Source organism: Mastomys coucha, unplaced genomic scaffold (genome assembly GCF_008632895.1).
Source record: "Mastomys coucha isolate ucsf_1 unplaced genomic scaffold, UCSF_Mcou_1 pScaffold20, whole genome shotgun sequence".
NCBI classification, from domain to species: domain Eukaryota; kingdom Metazoa; phylum Chordata; class Mammalia; order Rodentia; family Muridae; genus Mastomys; species Mastomys coucha.
This window is the reverse complement of record NW_022196903.1, coordinates 34725812-34745107: the sequence shown is the minus strand read 5'-3', so window position 1 is coordinate 34745107 and position 19296 is coordinate 34725812. Positions and strand designations below refer to the sequence as shown.

The 19296-nt window shown below is 36.7% G+C and overlaps 1 protein-coding gene and 1 pseudogene across 9 annotated transcripts in view; both read left to right on the top strand.

Moving 5' to 3' along the window:
* The window catches only part of Braf (B-Raf proto-oncogene, serine/threonine kinase), a 132368-nt gene that overhangs the window by 76791 nt on the left and 36281 nt on the right, over positions 1-19296 (top strand). For 5 of the 9 annotated variants that reach the window (XR_004121948.1, XM_031381634.1, XM_031381633.1 and 2 more), the window contains 7 exons: positions 6106-6265; positions 9348-9383; positions 9714-9750; positions 14054-14196; positions 15271-15388; positions 18110-18194; positions 18918-19094. Coding sequence is in view for 8 of the 9 variants with exons in the window: in XM_031381634.1 (XP_031237494.1) it covers positions 6106-6265; positions 9348-9383; positions 9714-9750; positions 14054-14196; positions 15271-15388; positions 18110-18194; positions 18918-19094 (756 nt within the window). In the remaining variant the exon portion in view is untranslated. Of the gene's footprint in view, positions 1-6105; positions 6266-9347; positions 9384-9713; positions 9751-11501; positions 11622-14053; positions 14197-15270; positions 15389-18109; positions 18195-18917; positions 19095-19296 lie in introns of all 9 variants that reach the window. The other 4 variants (XM_031381631.1, XM_031381632.1, XM_031381635.1 and 1 more) reach the window with 3 other exon arrangements.
* On the top strand, positions 2571-4500 carry LOC116098775 (annotated as a pseudogene).

The window sequence follows — 19296 nt, the reverse complement described above, 5'->3', positions numbered from 1 at the left end:
CTATAGCAATACTGAAAATACATATGTTTTTCTCAATATAAATTTTAAATAACTCCAAACATATTAACCGTAAATTTCAAAATAATACATCACTACTAGTATTTTCTTAAATGAACATAAATATATAAGGTCTTTTTGTTTGTTTGTTTTGTATTTAGTAGAGTTTAAAATCTTGGCTCTTACTGTGGTACAAGCCCAAAATAAGAACAATTTTTAGACATTGGACTTCATTGTAATAAGGCTGTACTTCAATGACCCTCACATGACCAAAGGATTTTACCTCCATCGTAGCTAAGCTGAGAGTTGACAGTTCTGCTGCACCGAGGAATAAATTGTAGGCACGATTTTTGGATTCAGACTTCCTGCTATGGTCAAAACTTTTTGACTTGAGTGAGTGACTTTATTCTCAGCCCACAGAGAACAGGTTACATTCATTTAAGAAATGGTGTGTGTATTAAGATGGTCTATCCATAAAGTCATTCACCAACTGTTTCAATGAACAATGGTTGGAGGGTGGCACAGACATTAGGTGTGGGTAAGAACCTGGTTCATTAGCTGTAATAATTTGGAAAAGCATGCATCTCAGAGAAAGAGTAACTTATAAAATCCTCTTCTTCAAACTTGATACAAGAGCTACAAATGTCAAGCAAAGCATTCAGTCTCACTCTTTGTTGTTCTCTTTCCTACAAGCCACCTCCCAAGTTAATTGTCTATGTCTCCCTTGGGTATAAAATACTTTTGAAATATATAAGCTGTTCTGAAAACCATAGTATAGTGTAAAAACATGAAATAAACAATACTACTAAAAGAGAGGCTGAGATAGGAGAAGCAAGATTTCGAGACCCTTATGTTGTACACAGTAAGACACTGTCACAAACAAGCTGAAAGTGTATATAGATTATACAATATTGTACCTATTTCTCCAATTACCAAATTAGAAAGACTATTGGATGACAATCAACAAATTTCTAATTCCTCATATTTTTGGATTTCCATCAATTAGGATATGTTAGTAATATTAACTTTCATATTAAGATATTAAGAAGAGGTAATTGTCACTTCCTGTTTTTGTTGTAAGAGGTGGAATTAGGTTTGTGTGGATTTGTTGAAAGATTACCTTCTTGCTTCTTCTAGGGTGTAGTTTTGCTCCTTATGTTGGTGTTTTTCGTCTATTATCCTTTGTAGGGCTGGATTTGTGGAAAGATACTGTGTAAATTTTGTTTTGTCATGGAATATCTTGGTTTCTCCATCTGTGGTAATTGAGAGTTTTGCTCGATATAGAAACCTGTGCTGGCATTTGTGTTCTTGTAGGGTCTGTATGACATCTGCCCAGGGTCTTCTAGCTTTCATGGTCTCTGGTGAGAAGTCTGACATAATTCTGATAGGCCTGCCTTTATATATTACTTGCCTTTTTTCTCTTACGGCTTTTTAAATTCTTTCTTTGTTTAGTGCATTTGGTGTTTTGATTATTATGTGAGGAATTTCTTTTCTGGTCCCGTCTATTTGGAGTTCTGTAGGCTTCTTGTATGTTCATGGGCATCTTTTTCTTAAGGTTAGGGAAGTTTTCTTCTATAATTTTGTTGAAGATATTTACTGGCCCATTACATTGGGAGTTTTCACTCTCTTCTATACCTATTATCTTTAGGTTTGGTCTTCTCATTGCATCCTGGATTTCCTGGATGTTTGGGTTAGGAGCTTTTTGCTTTTTGCATTTTCTTTGACTGTTGTGTCAATGTTTTCTATGGTGTCTTCTGCCCCTGAGATTCTCTCTTCTATCTCTTGTATTCTGTTGGTGATGCTTGCATCTATGATTCCTGATTTCTTTCCTAGGTTTTGTATCTCCAGGGTTGTCTCTCTTTCTGATTTCTTTATTGTTTCTATTTCCATTTTTTAGATTCTGGATAGTTTTGCTCATTTCCTTCACCTGTTTGATTGTGTTTTCTTGTAGTTCTTTAAGGGATTTTTGTGTTTCCTCTTTAAGAGCTTCTAGCTCTTTACCTGTGTTCTCCTGTATTTCTTTGAGGGTGCTATTTATGTCTTTCTTAAAGGCCTGTATCATGATCATGAGAAGTGATTTTAGATCTGACTCTTGCTTTTCTGGTGTGATGGTGTGTCCAAGACTTGCTATGGTGGGAGTATTGGGTTCTGATGATGCCAGGTAACCTTGGTTTGTGTTGTTTATTTTCTTATGCTTGCCCCCACCCCCACCCCCACCCCGCCATCTGGTTATCTCTAGTGCTACCTGCCCTTGCTAAATCTGACTGGAGCCTGCCCTTCCTGTTGTGTCAGAACTCCTCAGAGTCAAGCTGTCTCTGGGATCCTGTGATTCTGGGATCCTGTGATCCTGGGCTTGTTAGAGCACCTGGGAGTGCATCAGCTTCCTCTGGGTGTTGTGGGACTGGCTGAGGAGCCTGGGCCCAAGGTTTGCTCAGGACACTAGCCCAGAGAGACTGGAAGGAACCCGTGCCACTGGTCTGGTGCAGTTCCTGTGTGCCTGGTCCCGCTGGTCCCAGTTACTCCCAGTGTTGGTACAGATGTTGTGTCCTCCTCACCTCTGATCCTGAGAATGTCAGAGTGCCTGGGAATGAAGCTTCCTCTGGGTGTTGTGGTACTGGCTGCAGAGTTTGCACCCAAGGTCCGCTCAGGACACCAGCCCAGAAAGACCGGGCAATTTTTGTCACTCTTAAGCATTTCTCTCCCAATCTTTATTCTACCCTTTTCTATTACCTTTCTATTATATGTATTTAATATGACTGTGTGCATGTGTATGTGTGGTCATGCGCATGCTGAGGCACCTTTGTGGAAGTTAGAAGACAGCTTTGTGGACTAAGGTCTCCTTCCACCATCTGGGTTCCAGGGATTAATCCCAGGTCATCAGGCTTAGTAGCAAGTACCTTTTTATCCACTGAGTGATCTCATTGGTCCCTCCTATTATTTTTTTCTTACCATTCTTTTATAATTTCCCTTGTTATCTCATCATTGTCTTGCTTGTCTAAAAACAACTAAATATTGCTGGTTAGCTTTTATAATGTGGGGTAAAATGATGACCCGTATGTGAAGAGAACTTGGTTCATGTTGGACTTTCCATGGCCAGTTGAAGCTTAAGCTGAGCCTTACTGTATCCTCGCCCAAGAAGTAATCACTTCTCTGCTCCTGAGAATCTTTTCTGACGGGGCTACAATAAGAATTTTAATCAAAATAATTTTAGGGCTGGGAAGATGACTCCGTGACTAAAGTTCTTTTCATGCAAGTTTGAGGACTTGAGTTTAGATCCCCACTGCCCACATAAAAAGTTGGGTTGGGACTGTCATTGAAACCCATGACCCAGCCCTGCAGGGTATTTGATCACACTTGGAACCCAAAAATTGTGTTATTTACTGGGGGTGGGGGGGGACTATTTCTTGTTGTGATATGGCTCAGGCCTTAGCACACACCTTTTAATCCCTCTGGCTAGAATATATACACATCCTAATGACACACTTTTAATCAAAACAATGAAGATAAAGTTAGTTTGTAGAAGGAAGCACCCATGTTTGAAAGTGATGTCTAAGAGGTAGACAAAGTGATGAATCAGGGAACAGAATAGAATATGCCCAACTTGAAACATTCTTGCCCAGAATCCCTGCAGTTTCCTGCTTCAACTATGCTTGAACAGAAGTAGGTGCTCAACCCCTCTGACCGCAGTTGTCCTCTCTGAGCCTGAGCCCTTTGCAACTTTGTTGCTCTACTGCACCTTGCCCTACCACTGCCATGACCACCACTTCTCCATCAAAAGTGTTCTAGAACTACCATTAGGGTTAGGAAGCTGCTATCAACCACCAGATCAACGTGGAGTTATGTGGCTCCTGCCTTTATCCATCCATGTCTTGCTGTTTTGACTGGGATGATGTGACTCAGAAGAACTTTGCCAAATACTTTCTCTACCAATCTCATGAGGAGAGAGAACATGATGAGAAACTGATGAAGCTGTAGAACCAATGAGGTGGCTGAATCTTCCTGCAGGATATAAAGAACCCAGACCGTGATGCCTGGGGGAGCGGGCTGAATGCAGTGTGCACTGCACTTGGAAAGGGTGTGAATCAGGCACAACTGGAACTGCACAGACTGCCTATGGACAAGAATGATCCCCATTTATGTGACATCATTGAGACGCATTACCTGAGTGAGCAGGTGAAATCATCAAAGGACAGGTTGACCACGTGACTAACTATACACCATGGTAGCCCCTGAATCTGGCATGGTAGAATATCTCTTTGACAAGCACATCCTGGGACACACTGATGAGAGCTAAACTGACTTCCCCAAAACTGTGACCTTACTGGTCATTGAGGCAGTGCATATATGTCAGGTCGCCTTTATCTTTTCTATACGTTGCACCAAAACATCATCTTAAGTTCTTTAATTTGGCTAGGCAGTGGTGGCAGGCACATTTCTGAGTTCGAGGTCAGCCTGGTCTACAGAGTGAGTTCCAGGACAGCCAGGGCTATACAGAGAAACCCTGTCTCGAAAAACCAAAAAAAAAAAAGGTATTTAATTTGTACCATTTCTTCAAATAAAGAATTTTGTTACTCCACCCCACCCCCCAAAAAATAGAATGTGCCCAACTTACGGGAGAAAAAAAGGAGGAAAAAGAGGCTTCTTAAGAGAGCAGCACAGAGAGAAAAAAGAAGGAAGGAGGCCGTTTTACCAGGACAGTTGTAAAGAGATAGATTGCAGAGGGAGAACAAGCTTGACCAGATGATGAGAAAAAGCCAGAAAATTAGAACATTTTGCCAAAGTTAGTATGAATTCAAACCAAGCAATTCAGGGGAGGCTGAGAGAGAAGCCAGATTGAATCAGTCAGCTTGGAAAAAAGTTTTGAACCAGAACACCTGAATTGAACCAGTCAGCCAGAGTTCAGAAAAAACTAGGAAGGAGTGAGCTTAGTCAGCAGTAAATCCTAGGAGAGTGAATACATTCAAGGCCTATAGATGATTGTATGAAGGCTAGAGGCTTTCACGACTAGGCCTGGCTTAGCAGCCTGAGGCAGGAAACCTCAGAGACAGTTTGTTCAGGGAATAAAATATACTTTTACACCCCAATCCAGGAAGACAGAGATAAGATTTTTGGAGTTTGCTGGCCAGCAGTCTAATAACCAATTGCAATTCTTGCTTCAGTGAAAAGATACTGTCTTTAAAAAATAAGGCCAGGCGTTGGTGGTGCACACCTTTAATCCTAGCACTTGGGAGGCAGAGGTGGGCTGATTTCTGAGTTCGAGGCCAGCCTGGTCTACAGAGTGAGTTCCAGGATAGCCAGGGCTATACAGAGAAACCCTGTCTTGATAAACCAAAAAAAAAAGAAAGAAAAAATAAGGAGGAGATTAAAGCACTTGACACCAGTTTCTGGCTTCTATGTGTACCTCACAACCACAGTACCCCAATTTTTTTAGTTATTTTAAATATTTGCTTCAGTGTTTAATATATGGTTCTCTTTTTTTTTTCCTCTGGTGTTAATAATTAGACATGAAAGAAATTTTGAAATATGAAAGGTAATTGGCACCATATAGATAGATTACCTTCCAAAATTTTGGAGATGGTATTTGATATTATAAAAATTTCATTCAATACTGGTATTAAGTAGCAATTCTATCCTTGGGGTCCTAAAATGTACAGGTATATTCTCAAAACTCTGTAACTTCCTAACTTCCTTCTTCAGATCTTCATTTGACTGACTTTAGATTATAAAAAAGAGTATATAAGAAAATAGCGCATTTTATTCAGCTAGTCCCTACCTGAAGCATTTTAATTGTAGATATAATTTTAAAGGATAATTTTAAAGGATAAGACCTTCTACTGATTAACCACAGGTAATTTCTAGCCATTTGTAGTTCCTATGGAGTTTTCTGGTCTGCTTTTCAGCAAATCTTTGGCAGTACTAGTTGTCGGTATGTTTTTTGTTTGTTTGTTTGTTTTTTAAACCAATGCATTTTGTAAAGCTATTACTACTGGAATTTTGTTTCTTGAAAGCTTATCATTTTAAATAAAAAATCTTATAACATTCATTTTAAATATTATTATTAGTGTAATTGCTCCAAATCTTATCTTCCCAATGACTTGGTTTTTCCAGGCCCCAAATCCTCACCAGTCCATCTCCTTCAAAATCCATTCCAATTCCACAGCCCTTCCGACCAGCAGATGAAGATCATCGCAATCAGTTTGGGCAACGAGACCGGTCCTCCTCAGCTCCCAATGTTCATATAAACACAATTGAACCTGTCAATATTGATGTAAGTACTAGCATTGCTAGAACTAAACAGTTTGAATGTGTTTCTCTGGTTTTCTGTTGTACTTTTAATACAGATTGGAAGTAAATGCCACTTTTCATTTATCATGAATATGTTAGGCTCATACATTATAGATCCAAATACCTATCATGTTCTCTAATAATAGTAAGTACTTCACTATTACCAAGTTGCAGTTATTCTCACTTTTTTCTATGACACTATCTCTGAAAACGTATTAAATTAAAATGACTTTAATTTAAATTTAAGAATTTGAATTTAAGAATTAACGGATGCCCTTGGGAATTTATGAATTCTCTAAGACTTTTGTGTAACTAATATGTTATAAAAATGGCATTAAGAATTTATATTTGTTCTGTCATGAGTTTGACATTAGAACCAACAAAAACAGTTCTGAGTTTATATTTTTAAAAATCTTACAGTTGGTACTATAACTTAAATTTTATTAACTTTCAAAATGCTTTATTATAAATTTTATTTAATTACCAAGATAAATCATGAATAAAGGATTATAAAATGAGACTTTCTTCCCAGTTTTTATTAGGTTTCCCCCCTATATTTTGGAGAGTAATTTCATATAAGTAGCTTTTTTCTAGTACCCCTTTTAACTAAGGCCTTTCTCTCTCTGTGTAGACCTGCACACACAGGAAGAGACAAGTGGGAGAGGGAGATATGGGAGCTTGAAGAGTAAGGAGTCGGCGGTCTCTGTAGTTTAGGTGTGCTCATGGTGTGTTGAAGCGTGGAGCCTCATCTTTACTGAAAACAACCAGCCTTTTAAACTCTTTCCCCTTTTCTCTGCTTGTGACTGGCCTCCTGGTTTCTTGGGCATGGCTAGTTGAAGAGTCACTTTACGCCTTACTCTTCTATCCTTTTCATAACTGCCATAACTGCTTCTTTCCCTTTATGTCTCAGCTGACTTATTATATCACCATTTGCCTCCACATTCCTTCATTTGAATGTCTGAATGCACTCATTCCACTGTTAATTGTTCTTTACCCATTCCACCCTGGTGCTCTCACCAGAATAATTTTTTATGATACTTTTATCATCTGTTCTCTTGTTTGAAAGCTTTAAATGACTTAAAATTTTTATTCATGCTCAGTCATTTCTTATTATCTGAGTACACATCTTAATGAGAGACACATGACCAAGATAACTCTTACAAAAGAAAATATTTAATTGGGGGCTTGCTTACAGTTTCAGAGGTCTAGTCTATTTTCATCATTATGGGGAGCATGATGACATGCAGGCAGGTTCTGAAGCAGTAGTTGAGAGCTTTACATCTTGATCTGCAGGCAGAGAGACAGAGAGTATGAGTTTGAGTCTGGTGTGTGCTTTTGAAACTTCAAAGCCAACCCCCAGTGACACACTTCCTCCCACAAGGCTACTTCCTGGTGACCAAGCATTCAAATATTATTTTTTTAATATTTATTTATTTTATTTATATAAGGATACTGTAGCTGTCAGACACACCTGAGGAGGACATAAGATCCCAGATGGTTGTGAACCACCATGTGGTTGCTGGGAATTGAACTCAGGACCTCTGGAAGAGCAGTCAGTGCTCTTAACCACTGAGCCATTTCTCCAGCCCCAGCATTCAAATATTATGAACATATGGGAACCATTCTTATTCAAATCACCACATTAAAAAAAAAATAGTAGAAAGAAGCCAACCAGGCATTGTGGTATACACCTTGAGTTTTGGGCCCTGAGAGCTAAAGGATCAGGAGTTGGAGCCTAGCCTGTGATACACGGTACCCTGGAGAAGGAAGGAGACAGGGGAGAATGAATGAATTTAGAAATTACAGCTGATGCTAGTTGTGCAGATGTTCATAGATAACAAAGGTGTTGCCAGAAGTTCTTTGGTTGGCTTCTTCTGTGATGCTGTGATCACAGGAATGACAGACAAGGGACTAGAAAAGATAAGGGAAGAGTTGAAATAGTTTTAAAATACTAGAATATCCTATTTAACCTAGATCAAGTAGATAGATGAACAAGGAGCTTTAAGAACATGTGAGATTGAGAAGTGTAAGCGTGTAGTTAGACCTGGCAGGAGTAGGAAAGCCACATTCGGCTAATCTGTAGGTGTGTGAGGGGAGTTTCAGAGCTAGGACAGGAGACAGCAAAGGGCTATAACTTCTCCTGTGGGGCCTTCTGTCTAGAAAGCTCTTTGCTTTTCTACATGCCTGTCTATTCTTCACAGCCCCAACTCAGGTTTCTTCAGCTGCTTTACCAATGTTAAAATCCTAGTGTCATTTCTTTTGTACTATAGTCACCAATTCTCATAGATCTGGAGGCTGGAAGCCCAGTGTCAGATTGTCAGATCATCATAGTCTTAATGTATGTCACTAAAGGTCTTGTCAATACCACCACTTTTTAAATGCTAGTAAATTATAACAAACTGATGTATCTCTCTTTTATTGTTAAACGTTACTTATTTTTTCATGTGCCTACATCTCACTGTGTGTTTGTAAGCTCTGAAACCAAGGAAAGGTAGTGAAATAACCAAGACTTTGTGTGTTGAAGGTTCTGTGTAATACACCAGTAAAGAATTCACTATTTAATAAGCAAAATGGTGCCTATTTGCAACTAACCTTTTTAGAGACGTTTCCGGCCTTTCAGTCCCTCACAGTTAAGTTAAACTGAGTAAACTAATCCGGGTTCTGTAGACTAGGATCCAAACTTCATTACACATGGAATTTCCCCTCCTGCCAATATTACTGTAAAAACTGCATTTTAACTATAGACACCAGTTTAAACAAAATCCTTATTTGAGCTATTTTGATCTCCCCTCCTTTTTAATGTTTCTTATACATCCACATTTTTATGGTAGTATTCAGTGTGCTTTAAATTTTGATTTTTTTATTATATGTAAACATGTTTCCTGTTTTAAGTTTCATAATTGTTTGGTAACTGTGTACTACTTCATTAAATTGATGCACCATAACCATAATATGTCAAAATGCCTATCATAGGGAAATAATTATTTCTGATTTTTGGTGTGATGGATAATGCTGCACTAAACATCTTTGTGCATATCATTTTTTCTTCTGAATTATTTCCTTAGGAAAAATTCCCAGAAGTGGAATTACAGGATCAAAGGGTATGAACATTTTTATGGCTCTTAATATGTGCCAGTAGAATTTTCTTTAAGGATTTATGAAGCCACTGAGTGGCCTAAAATGGATTTCAGCATTTGACCAGGACTAATAATCCTTTCACGTAGGTCTAGGTTGGCAAGTGCTTCCAACTTTAGTGTTTGTCATATACACTAGCTAATTTAATAGTCTTTGCTTTGTGAAATAATTATGACAGGTATTATTTTGAATTAACCCTTCTGCTTATGCATAGTAGAAAAATCATTATTGTTGTTGTTATTATTACTTTTTTTACTATGTGCTTTGAATAAACATATTTTACTATTTGTTTGTAGGATTTGATTAGAGACCAGGGGTTTCGTGGTGATGGAGGTAAGTAGTGATTTTAGGGTTGTTACTTTTTGTTGTTTTGTTTTTGTTGTTGTTTTAAGGCAAAAATGCAATTGCTTTGCTGCTTGTCTCCTTTATGGTTGCTTTTTTTTTTTTTTTTTTTTTTTTTTTTTTTTTTTTTTTTTCATGAAACAGACACAGAGAAAAATGTGTAGAGAAAACCAAGTGGGTTTTTGATTTTTGTGTTTTTGGTTTTTGGTTTTTGTTTTTCTTTATAGTAGTTATCGTTTACTGGTAGCAGAGTTTAAAATTATCCATAACAAGGAGAGAAATTGAGAAGACATGGAAGAAAGTCTTAAATGCTCCCCTTCCAATCTTAGGTACTCCACCAAGAAGGGTCCTTAATTGTTTTGTCCACTTTTTAATTTTGGCTGCCTCCAAAGCTGGAGTCACTAAATTTCTTTTGGCTTACACCAAATATTAGATAGAGCTTAGAATTAGATTAATAGAATCATTCTATATCATTCTTTGGGATTACCTGACACATCTCCTCAACTTGTCAGACTTTTTTAAACATTTCCCATCCACTTTCTAGATCTATTTGAAATATACATTTATTTCATGGAATGGACCCATAATGGAAAATTTTAGTTACCTCCTTATTGGTGTAGTAAATAAAGTATACAAATGAGAGATTATATTAAGATTTGTTACAAAATTTCCATCTAGCTTTCCCTCTAGCAAAGATAATATTGTTTTAAGAAAATGCTTTTTGCCGGGGCGGTGGTGGCGCACGCCTTTAATCCCAGCACCTGGGAGGCAGGGGCAGGTGGATTTCTGAGTTCGAGGCCAGCCTGGTCTACAGAGTGAGTTCCAGGACAGTCAGGGCTATACAGAGAAACCCTGTCTCAAAACAAAAGAAAACAAAACAAAAAACAACAACAAAAAAAAAAGAAAATGCTTTTGAGCCAAATGTGATAGCATATGCCTGTGATCCTAGCTGAGCAAGAAGAACATTAGTTTGAGGCTAGCCCAGTATACATAGCGTGGCTCTCTCAAAAAAACAAAACAAGCAAGCTCAATAGTAGTGCACCCCATATGTTTTCTAAGAGGTGCCATTTGAGACTGTCTTCACATTTCCTTGCAAGAGCTCCTCTGTGCTTCCCTTCTCAGCTGCCTTCTGTCTTACAAGGAAGACGGTATTAGCTGTACACCATGCGTAGAGCTGGGTTCTTCACTGTGACCTTCTCTATCTGCAAAATAGGTCCAAGCCCAGACTCAATATTTTTATACTGAGTAAACATTGTAAGCCATATTTTGTTATGGTTCCATACTCCTGTGAAGATAACCAGATAACAAGCCTACATTATGTACTTAATATTGACTTATCACATAGTTATTCAAGAGTTTGTGTTGTTTGTTATCCCGTGAGCCTGCCAATTAATGTTGCTGCCAGTTTGACTTTCATATGTCTTAGTAACTGTGGCTGCTGATAATTTTGCCCAATACATCCAGCATTTAAATGTTTCCATCGTGTTAGTATCACAGTTAACTTAGTAGTAATCAGCCTGCTTAGTACCTAAAGTCAAGTGGCATTTCTTATTCTTGTTGAGTCACTTTGAAGAAATTCATTGGGGTTTTTGTGAAAATATAAGCAGATTTTTAAAATATCAACCAGAATTATTTTGTGAAGCAGGCTGCAGTTCATCTAATTTATTCCCCATGACTTCTTTCATTTCTTCTGTGTGTCTGTCTTCCTGTGTTTGCCTGCCCCTCTCTTTCTCTTCTAACAGCCCCCTTGAACCAGCTGATGCGCTGTCTTCGGAAATACCAATCCCGGACTCCCAGCCCCCTTCTCCATTCTGTCCCCAGTGAAATAGTGTTTGATTTTGAGCCTGGCCCAGTGTTCAGAGGTAGTTGGGCTCTTCTTTCTTGTTCTCACCCAAGCAAACTAAATATAAGATAGAGACTCTGTTTGTGCCTCACCCTCACAGCGTGTGTTTGTAAGTGTGAGAGTTTTAAGTACTAAATTTCTGCTTGGCCTGGCTGGAATGCTCTGAATGTGCTTCTCACATACTCACTACTGCAAGCTTCCTGTATGCTGTCTATTACAAATTTCTAAAAGCAAGAAATTTCTGAGTTGGGATTTCCATCTTGCTTAATGTTGTCTTATTTCTGCTTGGTCTTGATAATTCTTAAATTCTGGGAGACACAGGCAGGATTCTTTTTATTTTAGTGCATTGGATGATTATTTTTGGTTAAGTAATATTAATATTGTTTAAGAAACTAAAAATGTATATGGAAACCCCTATGAAAAAGTTTTATATTGGGCATATAGCTCACATCTGTAACCTCAGCACTTGAGTCACAGAGCCAGGAGTAAATCACTGCAGGTTTGAGGCCAAAGAATTCTTATGAGACTTTTGACAGTGTTTTGAAATTTAGTAATATTAGTACTCTTTTCCCCTTACATATGATATATATTTTAGTTAAACTATAAACATGAGTTCAGAAAAACTGAATTTATCTGTTGACTTATGCCCCTCACATAAGGAAAGTTAATAACTCCCATATTTTGCCATGTTATATTTTCATTTATTGTTAAATTGACTTAAATTTTAAGATAAAATTAGATATCTTTTAAAAAATATTTTTATAGTTATTTTTACTGCTTTGATACACGTAGTGACCTATACTTAATATAATGATGGTGCTTTAGTTTTCTATCAGCCCGGCTATTTTTTCAGACAAGCCATAAATATGGTGGAAGCCATTCAGTACTTAGTGATATAATTAAAGTAAATAATCCAATAAATGAGAACTCTGCCTGAGGCCTGGGCAAGTTGTTAACTGCTTCATAATGTGGAAAGTTATCAGTGACCAGTATAAAATGTATAGTGCTCTAGTTCAAAGAAATTCCAGATACCATTTTCTGTTAGAAAATTGCATATGCAATCATAGAACTTTCATATGGTGCTATATCATGATGTAGTGGCTGTAAAACATCTGTCGAGATTTAGATTTAAATGCTGCCATTTGTATCCTTGCTGTTGAAAGAGCCTGTTTTTTAGCCTTGAGAGTAGTATTTTCTAGGTTTTTTTTTTTCTCAGCTGTATATGAAAATTTACCTAGGAATCTCAGGCCTAGTCACTATACAATTTGGGGAGCCACTGCTCTAAACTCTTGTCCCAGATACTATACGTATTGCTACTGAGTTAACAGGAAGTTTACGTATTTAAAAAGTTCCATTTCTGCTGATCAGAGTCTACTTACAAGGTTCACTTGGCATATAAAATACTAGAATATATCTGAAATATGGGTGAGATGCCATAGCATTTATTTATTCATCCTTATAATACCAAGTTTTCAGAAAGTCTTAAAAGCCTATTTAGTGGAACTGGGGTGATAGCTCATCAGTTTACAAGCACTGGCTGTTTCTCCATAGGACTCAGGGTCCCTTCCCAGTTCACCACTGTCTGTAACTCTGGAGTAATTTCAGGAGTTCTGATACCTTCACACAGATACACATACAGGCAAAGCACCAAAATGTACATAAAATAAAAACAAATAGTTTTTCAATTATTACTTAGCTTTGTTCATATTAACTTGGCAATCAAGGTAACAAATAGTCTACATTTAAAAGAAAAACCTCAAGAACCGCTGACACTGCCCACCATCTCTTAAATAATAGCACTTGTAGTTTGGTATCATATATAAATGCAAGGCTAATAGGAAAGAAATAATGTTTACATGTTTTTGAAATATTGAGGCTAATGAAGTAATACAAAACAATTTTGTTTTGTAGAAATTTGCATTGATTTTGTTGTTGGGTTTTTGTTAGTTTTTTCTATTTTATCACACAGGGTCTTTGTATTATGTGACTCTGTCTATCCTAGAATTCCCTCTGTAGACCAGGTTGGCCTCAACTGCAGAGATTTACCTGCATCTGCCTCCCAAGTGCTAGGATTAAAGGTGTGTGGTACCATGCCTGTGCATTATTGGTTTTGATGTTTTAATTTTTTATCAAAGGCACAGGAACTTGGGAGTGAATTTTAGAAATTGTGTCTTGGTTTAGAGATTGTATTTTTCTAAACTTGTTTATTATCATCTATTTTAAGGGTCATTAAATTGGCCAAAAAACTAAAAAAAAAAAAAAATTACTGTACTAATTACATACCATGTCTGTTTTGGTCTACCCTTTGTTGAGGGTCAATATTTAAATATGCACTCCATTTTAAAGTGAGTCTAGATCTCCCCACTTTCTGCCCCTGTTCTGTGGACATACTTGCTCCTCCTAGTGCTTACTCCTACTTAATGTGGATAATTTCCCCTTTTTCTAATTTAGGGTCAACCACAGGCTTGTCTGCCACCCCACCTGCCTCATTACCTGGCTCACTCACTAACGTGAAAGCCTTACAGAAATCTCCAGGACCTCAGCGGGAAAGGAAATCATCCTCATCCTCATCCTCGGAAGACAGAAGTCGGATGGTAAGGATCTGTGCTGTGCTATTCCTGTAACTGGGCCATTTAACTGTAAAAGTACTGTGTGGTGGATGCAAGCTTCCCATCACATTTAAGAGTTAATAGGTTTTTGCATAATGTATATTCTTACAAAACTGACTTTTGCTCTGGTTCCCAGTATAATTTTTGAGGCCATTTTGAAAGGGAAATAATGATGTTCTGTTTCTAAAATAAGGAGAATGAGAATAAGCAAGTATTTAGAAGGTATGATTAAGCATATAAAGCATATGTGTTCTAAAAGCTGGTCCAGAATTCAAGTGTCTACCAAATGACATTCTTCCATATTTGAAAGATAACTTTCTTCTACTTTACCTTACCAAAAGAATTGGTATATTGATTTATTTCTTTATTCATTTATTTATTTTGATGGTCAAATCAGTTAAGACATGTAAGGAAATCCTGCACCAATAGTTATAGCATGTTAACTTAAATTTTTGGGACTTGAAGCCAAAACTAGGCATGAATATATAGTTTTTAATCATGCCTCTATAGTTATCCAAATAGTTAAAAAGCCATTTTATTTTAAGAATAACAAATGTATTTCTACACATAATAAATCATTTCTGTTTTTAACTTTTTAATTAGTATTCTTTTGTGTTTATGGGTGTTTGACTGCATGTAGAAGTACAGCATTTACATACCCAGTGGTGAAGGGGATCAGAAGAGTGTAACGGGTCTCCTGAAACTAGAGTGATAGATGAATGTGAGCTATCAGGTGGATGCTGGGACTCAAACCTGGGTCCTCTGGAAAAAAAGCCACTGCTCCTAACTTCTGAACTATCCCTCCAACCCCAGTTATTTCTAATTTTAAGTAACTATTCCATCCTCATATTGGCTCATTTTAAATTTAATTTTATATTTTGAGTTATGAGTATAACTATTACTGTTCAGCATAGATATTTTATTGTTTTCTTTCTTCTTTTTTAGAAGACCTTGCTCTGTTCCTAACTTCCTGTCAGGCAGGTCAATATAATTAGCATGAAATATAAAGTTTTTCTCCTTTGTTTGCCTTGGCTTGACTTTTGTACTTTATTTTTCGAGAAAACACTTGGTAGAAGAGATTCAAGTGATGATTGGGAGATTCCAGATGGACAGATTACAGTGGGACAGAGAATTGGATCTGGGTCATTTGGAACTGTCTACAAGGGAAAGTGGCATGGTATGTATGTAATATGGTGCCGTTGGCACAAGTGGGATGTGGTATGTAATACAGTGCCATTGGCACAAGTGGGATATATTAAGAAATGTTTATTATTTAAAAAAAAAAGCCAAAGACGGGTGTAATGGCATACACATATCCTTAGCCCCAGCAGAGGCAAGCAGATCTGAGTTCAAGGCCAGCCTGGTCCAGAGAAAGTTACAGTACAGACAGGGCTACACAGATTTGTCTTGGGAAGGAACAACAGGCATGATGACACACACTCCTATATGCTCGGCACTTAGGAGGTAGAAGCATGAGGATTATGAATTCAAGGACATCCTTAACTATGTAGAAAGTTCAAAGCCAACTTGAGTGACAAGAGATTGTTCCAAAAAATAATATGAAGTCAAAATATTCACTGTTTGCATCATTAAACTGTTTTAATCAAATGCAGGAATCCTCCAAAGGTTTCTAACAAAAATGGTGACCATAAAAACTGGATTAGTAACCAAGATTGCTGTTAGTACTTTACAGTAATGACTGATAAAGATGAAGATCATTGAGCTATTAGTCCCAAAGGAAGTTCGTCTTTCTTTTAGAAGCATTCCTTTTGATGATTGTATGGTAATTGTAAATCACAAGTAAACATAAAAAGTGTTCAGCCTCACTACTTTTCTAAGAATTACAAACTCAAAAGATAGAAGTCATGACTTTCTTTGAACACAGATTTTTTTAATTGATCCTGTGAAGACTGTGACTATAATCCTGTTTATTTTGTGGAAATATGAAAAGTTAGTGATATGACCACTGAGCCTAAGCATGCAATTGGACAGCAATGGATAGGTTGGTGTTTGGGAAAGCATACTCACTAGAGGTATAGTAATAATAGAAAATAAAAATAACTCGAGTACTCACTAGTAGAAGATTCAATTAGCACATTGACGTGTCCATATATGGTTATATAAGAATCAAAATTATATAATAGAGCTACATTGATATGGAAAGTTTTTTAATATATTGAGTTTGAAACAGCATGTGTAATGCCTTCATATTAAAGATCTATATAAAATCCATAACAGTATAAAAATGCTATCTGAATCTCTCATTTATTATTTCATATACATTCATAAGTTTTATACTGTATACATATATAAGCATGTATATATGTATACATATACATACACACACACACACCACAGTTTATTTCTGAGTCCCATAGTTAGGGGGATTTTTTTTATGATTTATTTATGAATATAAGTGCTCTATTTGCATATACCCCTACATGACAAAAGACAGCAACAGATTCTATTATAGATGGTTGTATTCCATCATGTGGTTGCTGTGAGTTGAACTCAAGACCTAGAAGAGCAGCCAGTTTTCTTAACTAAGCAATTTTACCAGCTCCTATGGAAATGTTTATGTTTTCCTGAAACATTTAAGTAATAAGCACTGTTAGGTCATATCTGATAAAATGAATACTATAGTACTTTGGTAGTTAAGAAAAATCAAGACTTATAGTGATTATGTTAAAATTTACTAAAATATTTGTAAGTGTTCAGGTAATTGAAACTCACCAAGTAAATGAATACATTTGTGATTAATAAGTATAACATTATTAGCCTTCTAGAAGCTCTCCACATGCCCTTTTCATTCACTCACCCTGCAGACGACTAACATCCTGACCACAATAGAATATATTGCATAATCTTTCTCTTAACATTTTACAATCCATCGATGTTGTTGGGTACGTTCATGTGTCATTCTTCCTCTGAATAGTATTCCATTGTGTGAGTGAAATGTGATTCCTTCCATCTATGGGATAATAAGCATTTGGGTACTTCCCACTTTGGTGCAATTCTGAATGGTGCTGCTGTGTATATTTTTAGTATATGCCTTTTAAAGAACATATGTGTATATTTTTGCTGGCTATGTGCCTAGGAGAGAATTTTAGAACTACACCATATGCATACTTGCAATTTTATATATACTCCCGTCAGTGCTGCCAAGTAATTATACCAGTTTACATATCCACTAGAAGTATATAAAATACTAGAAGTGTTTAAACTATGATTATAGTTTTAATAATTTTCCAGTCCCCATAAGTAAGCTATAACTTTTGAAAAAAAATAATTGGCAGGTTTTTAAGCCCAGTTGCATTGGGCCTGTTGTGTTGTCCATGGTTTGAGCATTCACTTGCTAGGTCACACCTCAGACAACAGGGTAACTCGTTAGGAGAACTCTGCAAGTACATAGTTACCTAAGTGTATTCCCAAGGCAAGGAAGCTCGCTATAGTTTAGCATATATTTTCAAACAGTAGTTATAGGAATATTATTGTTAGTTGTTTGTGTGGGATTAAAGGATCTGTGTGCCCCATGGTATGTATTAAAAAGAAGAAGAAAGAGCTGGTGAGATGGCTCAGCAGTTAAGAGTACTGACTGCTCTTACAGAGGTCCTGAGTTCAATTCCCAGCAACCACATGGTAACTCACAACCATCTGTAATGGGATCTGATACCCTCTTCTGATGAGTCTGAAGACAGCTACAGTGTACTCATATATATAAAATAATTAAATAAATCTTAAAAAAAAGATGAAAAGTAGTTTATTACTAAGTAGTTAAATATAATTTACTTACAATTTAATAATGATATAAATTTAAAACTGACAATTAGCAAAAAACCCAAAAATAAATATTTCATATTTTGCAATTTGAAATTTTGGAGTAACTATTTTCTTTCAGGTGATGTGGCAGTGAAAATGTTGAATGTGACAGCACCCACACCTCAACAGTTACAGGCCTTCAAAAATGAAGTAGGAGTACTCAGGTGAGCATGTAGATCACCGCTTCCCAGTGGATTGACTTAAAGAAACAAAATGTGTCTGCTTAGAGTTCATGTTTATATTGTTTGCCTGATATGCAGTATCGTTTGGTCCTGCATCTAGAAGATTGAATTAATGGAAATAAAAAAAAAATGTTTGATTATGTATAATAGTAGTTCCTTTTAGGAAAGTAATACTCTAAAAATTCTAAATATATCAAAACACATTTAAAATTGTCTTTAGTCTTAGGCCCTAGAACTTGAGGAACATTGACAAATCAGAGTAAATCCATGATAAGAAAACTTATACAGGAAAGATTAGTTAAAATTTAGTTAAAAATTAGTTAAAAAATTAGTTAAAATTTTTTGTGAGGGGAGTGTTCAACAAAACAGAGATTTTAATCCAGAAAAGGCTATTGTATTCAAGAGGGTTCACAGTTACTCTGCTATTGTAAAGAACAGAACAGAAGCTAATTGTGGAGGTTAGAGGGAAATGGCTATACTTCCATGTAGAAAACCTACTAATAAGTTTGGAACAACTTAAACACATGAAAGCAACCTCTGCTTCCTCACTCAATATATTTCTCTATTTCTGAATGGAGTTGGAGGTTAGACTCGATAAATACAGGTCAGCCTTGCTTTGTTTCTGGTACTTTTTCCTGAGAGCATCGTTATTGATTTGGCTGTCTTTAAAGAATGGTAACTCATTGTCACATTTCTTTTTGGCAGGAAAACTCGACATGTGAACATCCTCCTTTTCATGGGCTATTCTACAAAGCCACAGCTGGCTATTGTTACACAGTGGTGTGAGGGCTCCAGCTTATATCACCATCTCCACATCATTGAGACCAAATTTGAGATGATCAAACTTATAGATATTGCACGGCAGACTGCACAGGGCATGGAGTAAGTTTGGTGCTGTTAAATCTTCATATATGGCTTTTGAAATCCACTTACGGATACTTTAAAGGTCCTAATGATAACCTCTTATGAGTTGCTTTTTAAGTGTCTACGCAAAGGTACTACTAGATAACTTGAATATTAAAATTGTTATTTCTCTAGTTCAGCCTTTAAACTTTACAGGAAGTAAGTTATTTGATGAGAAGTT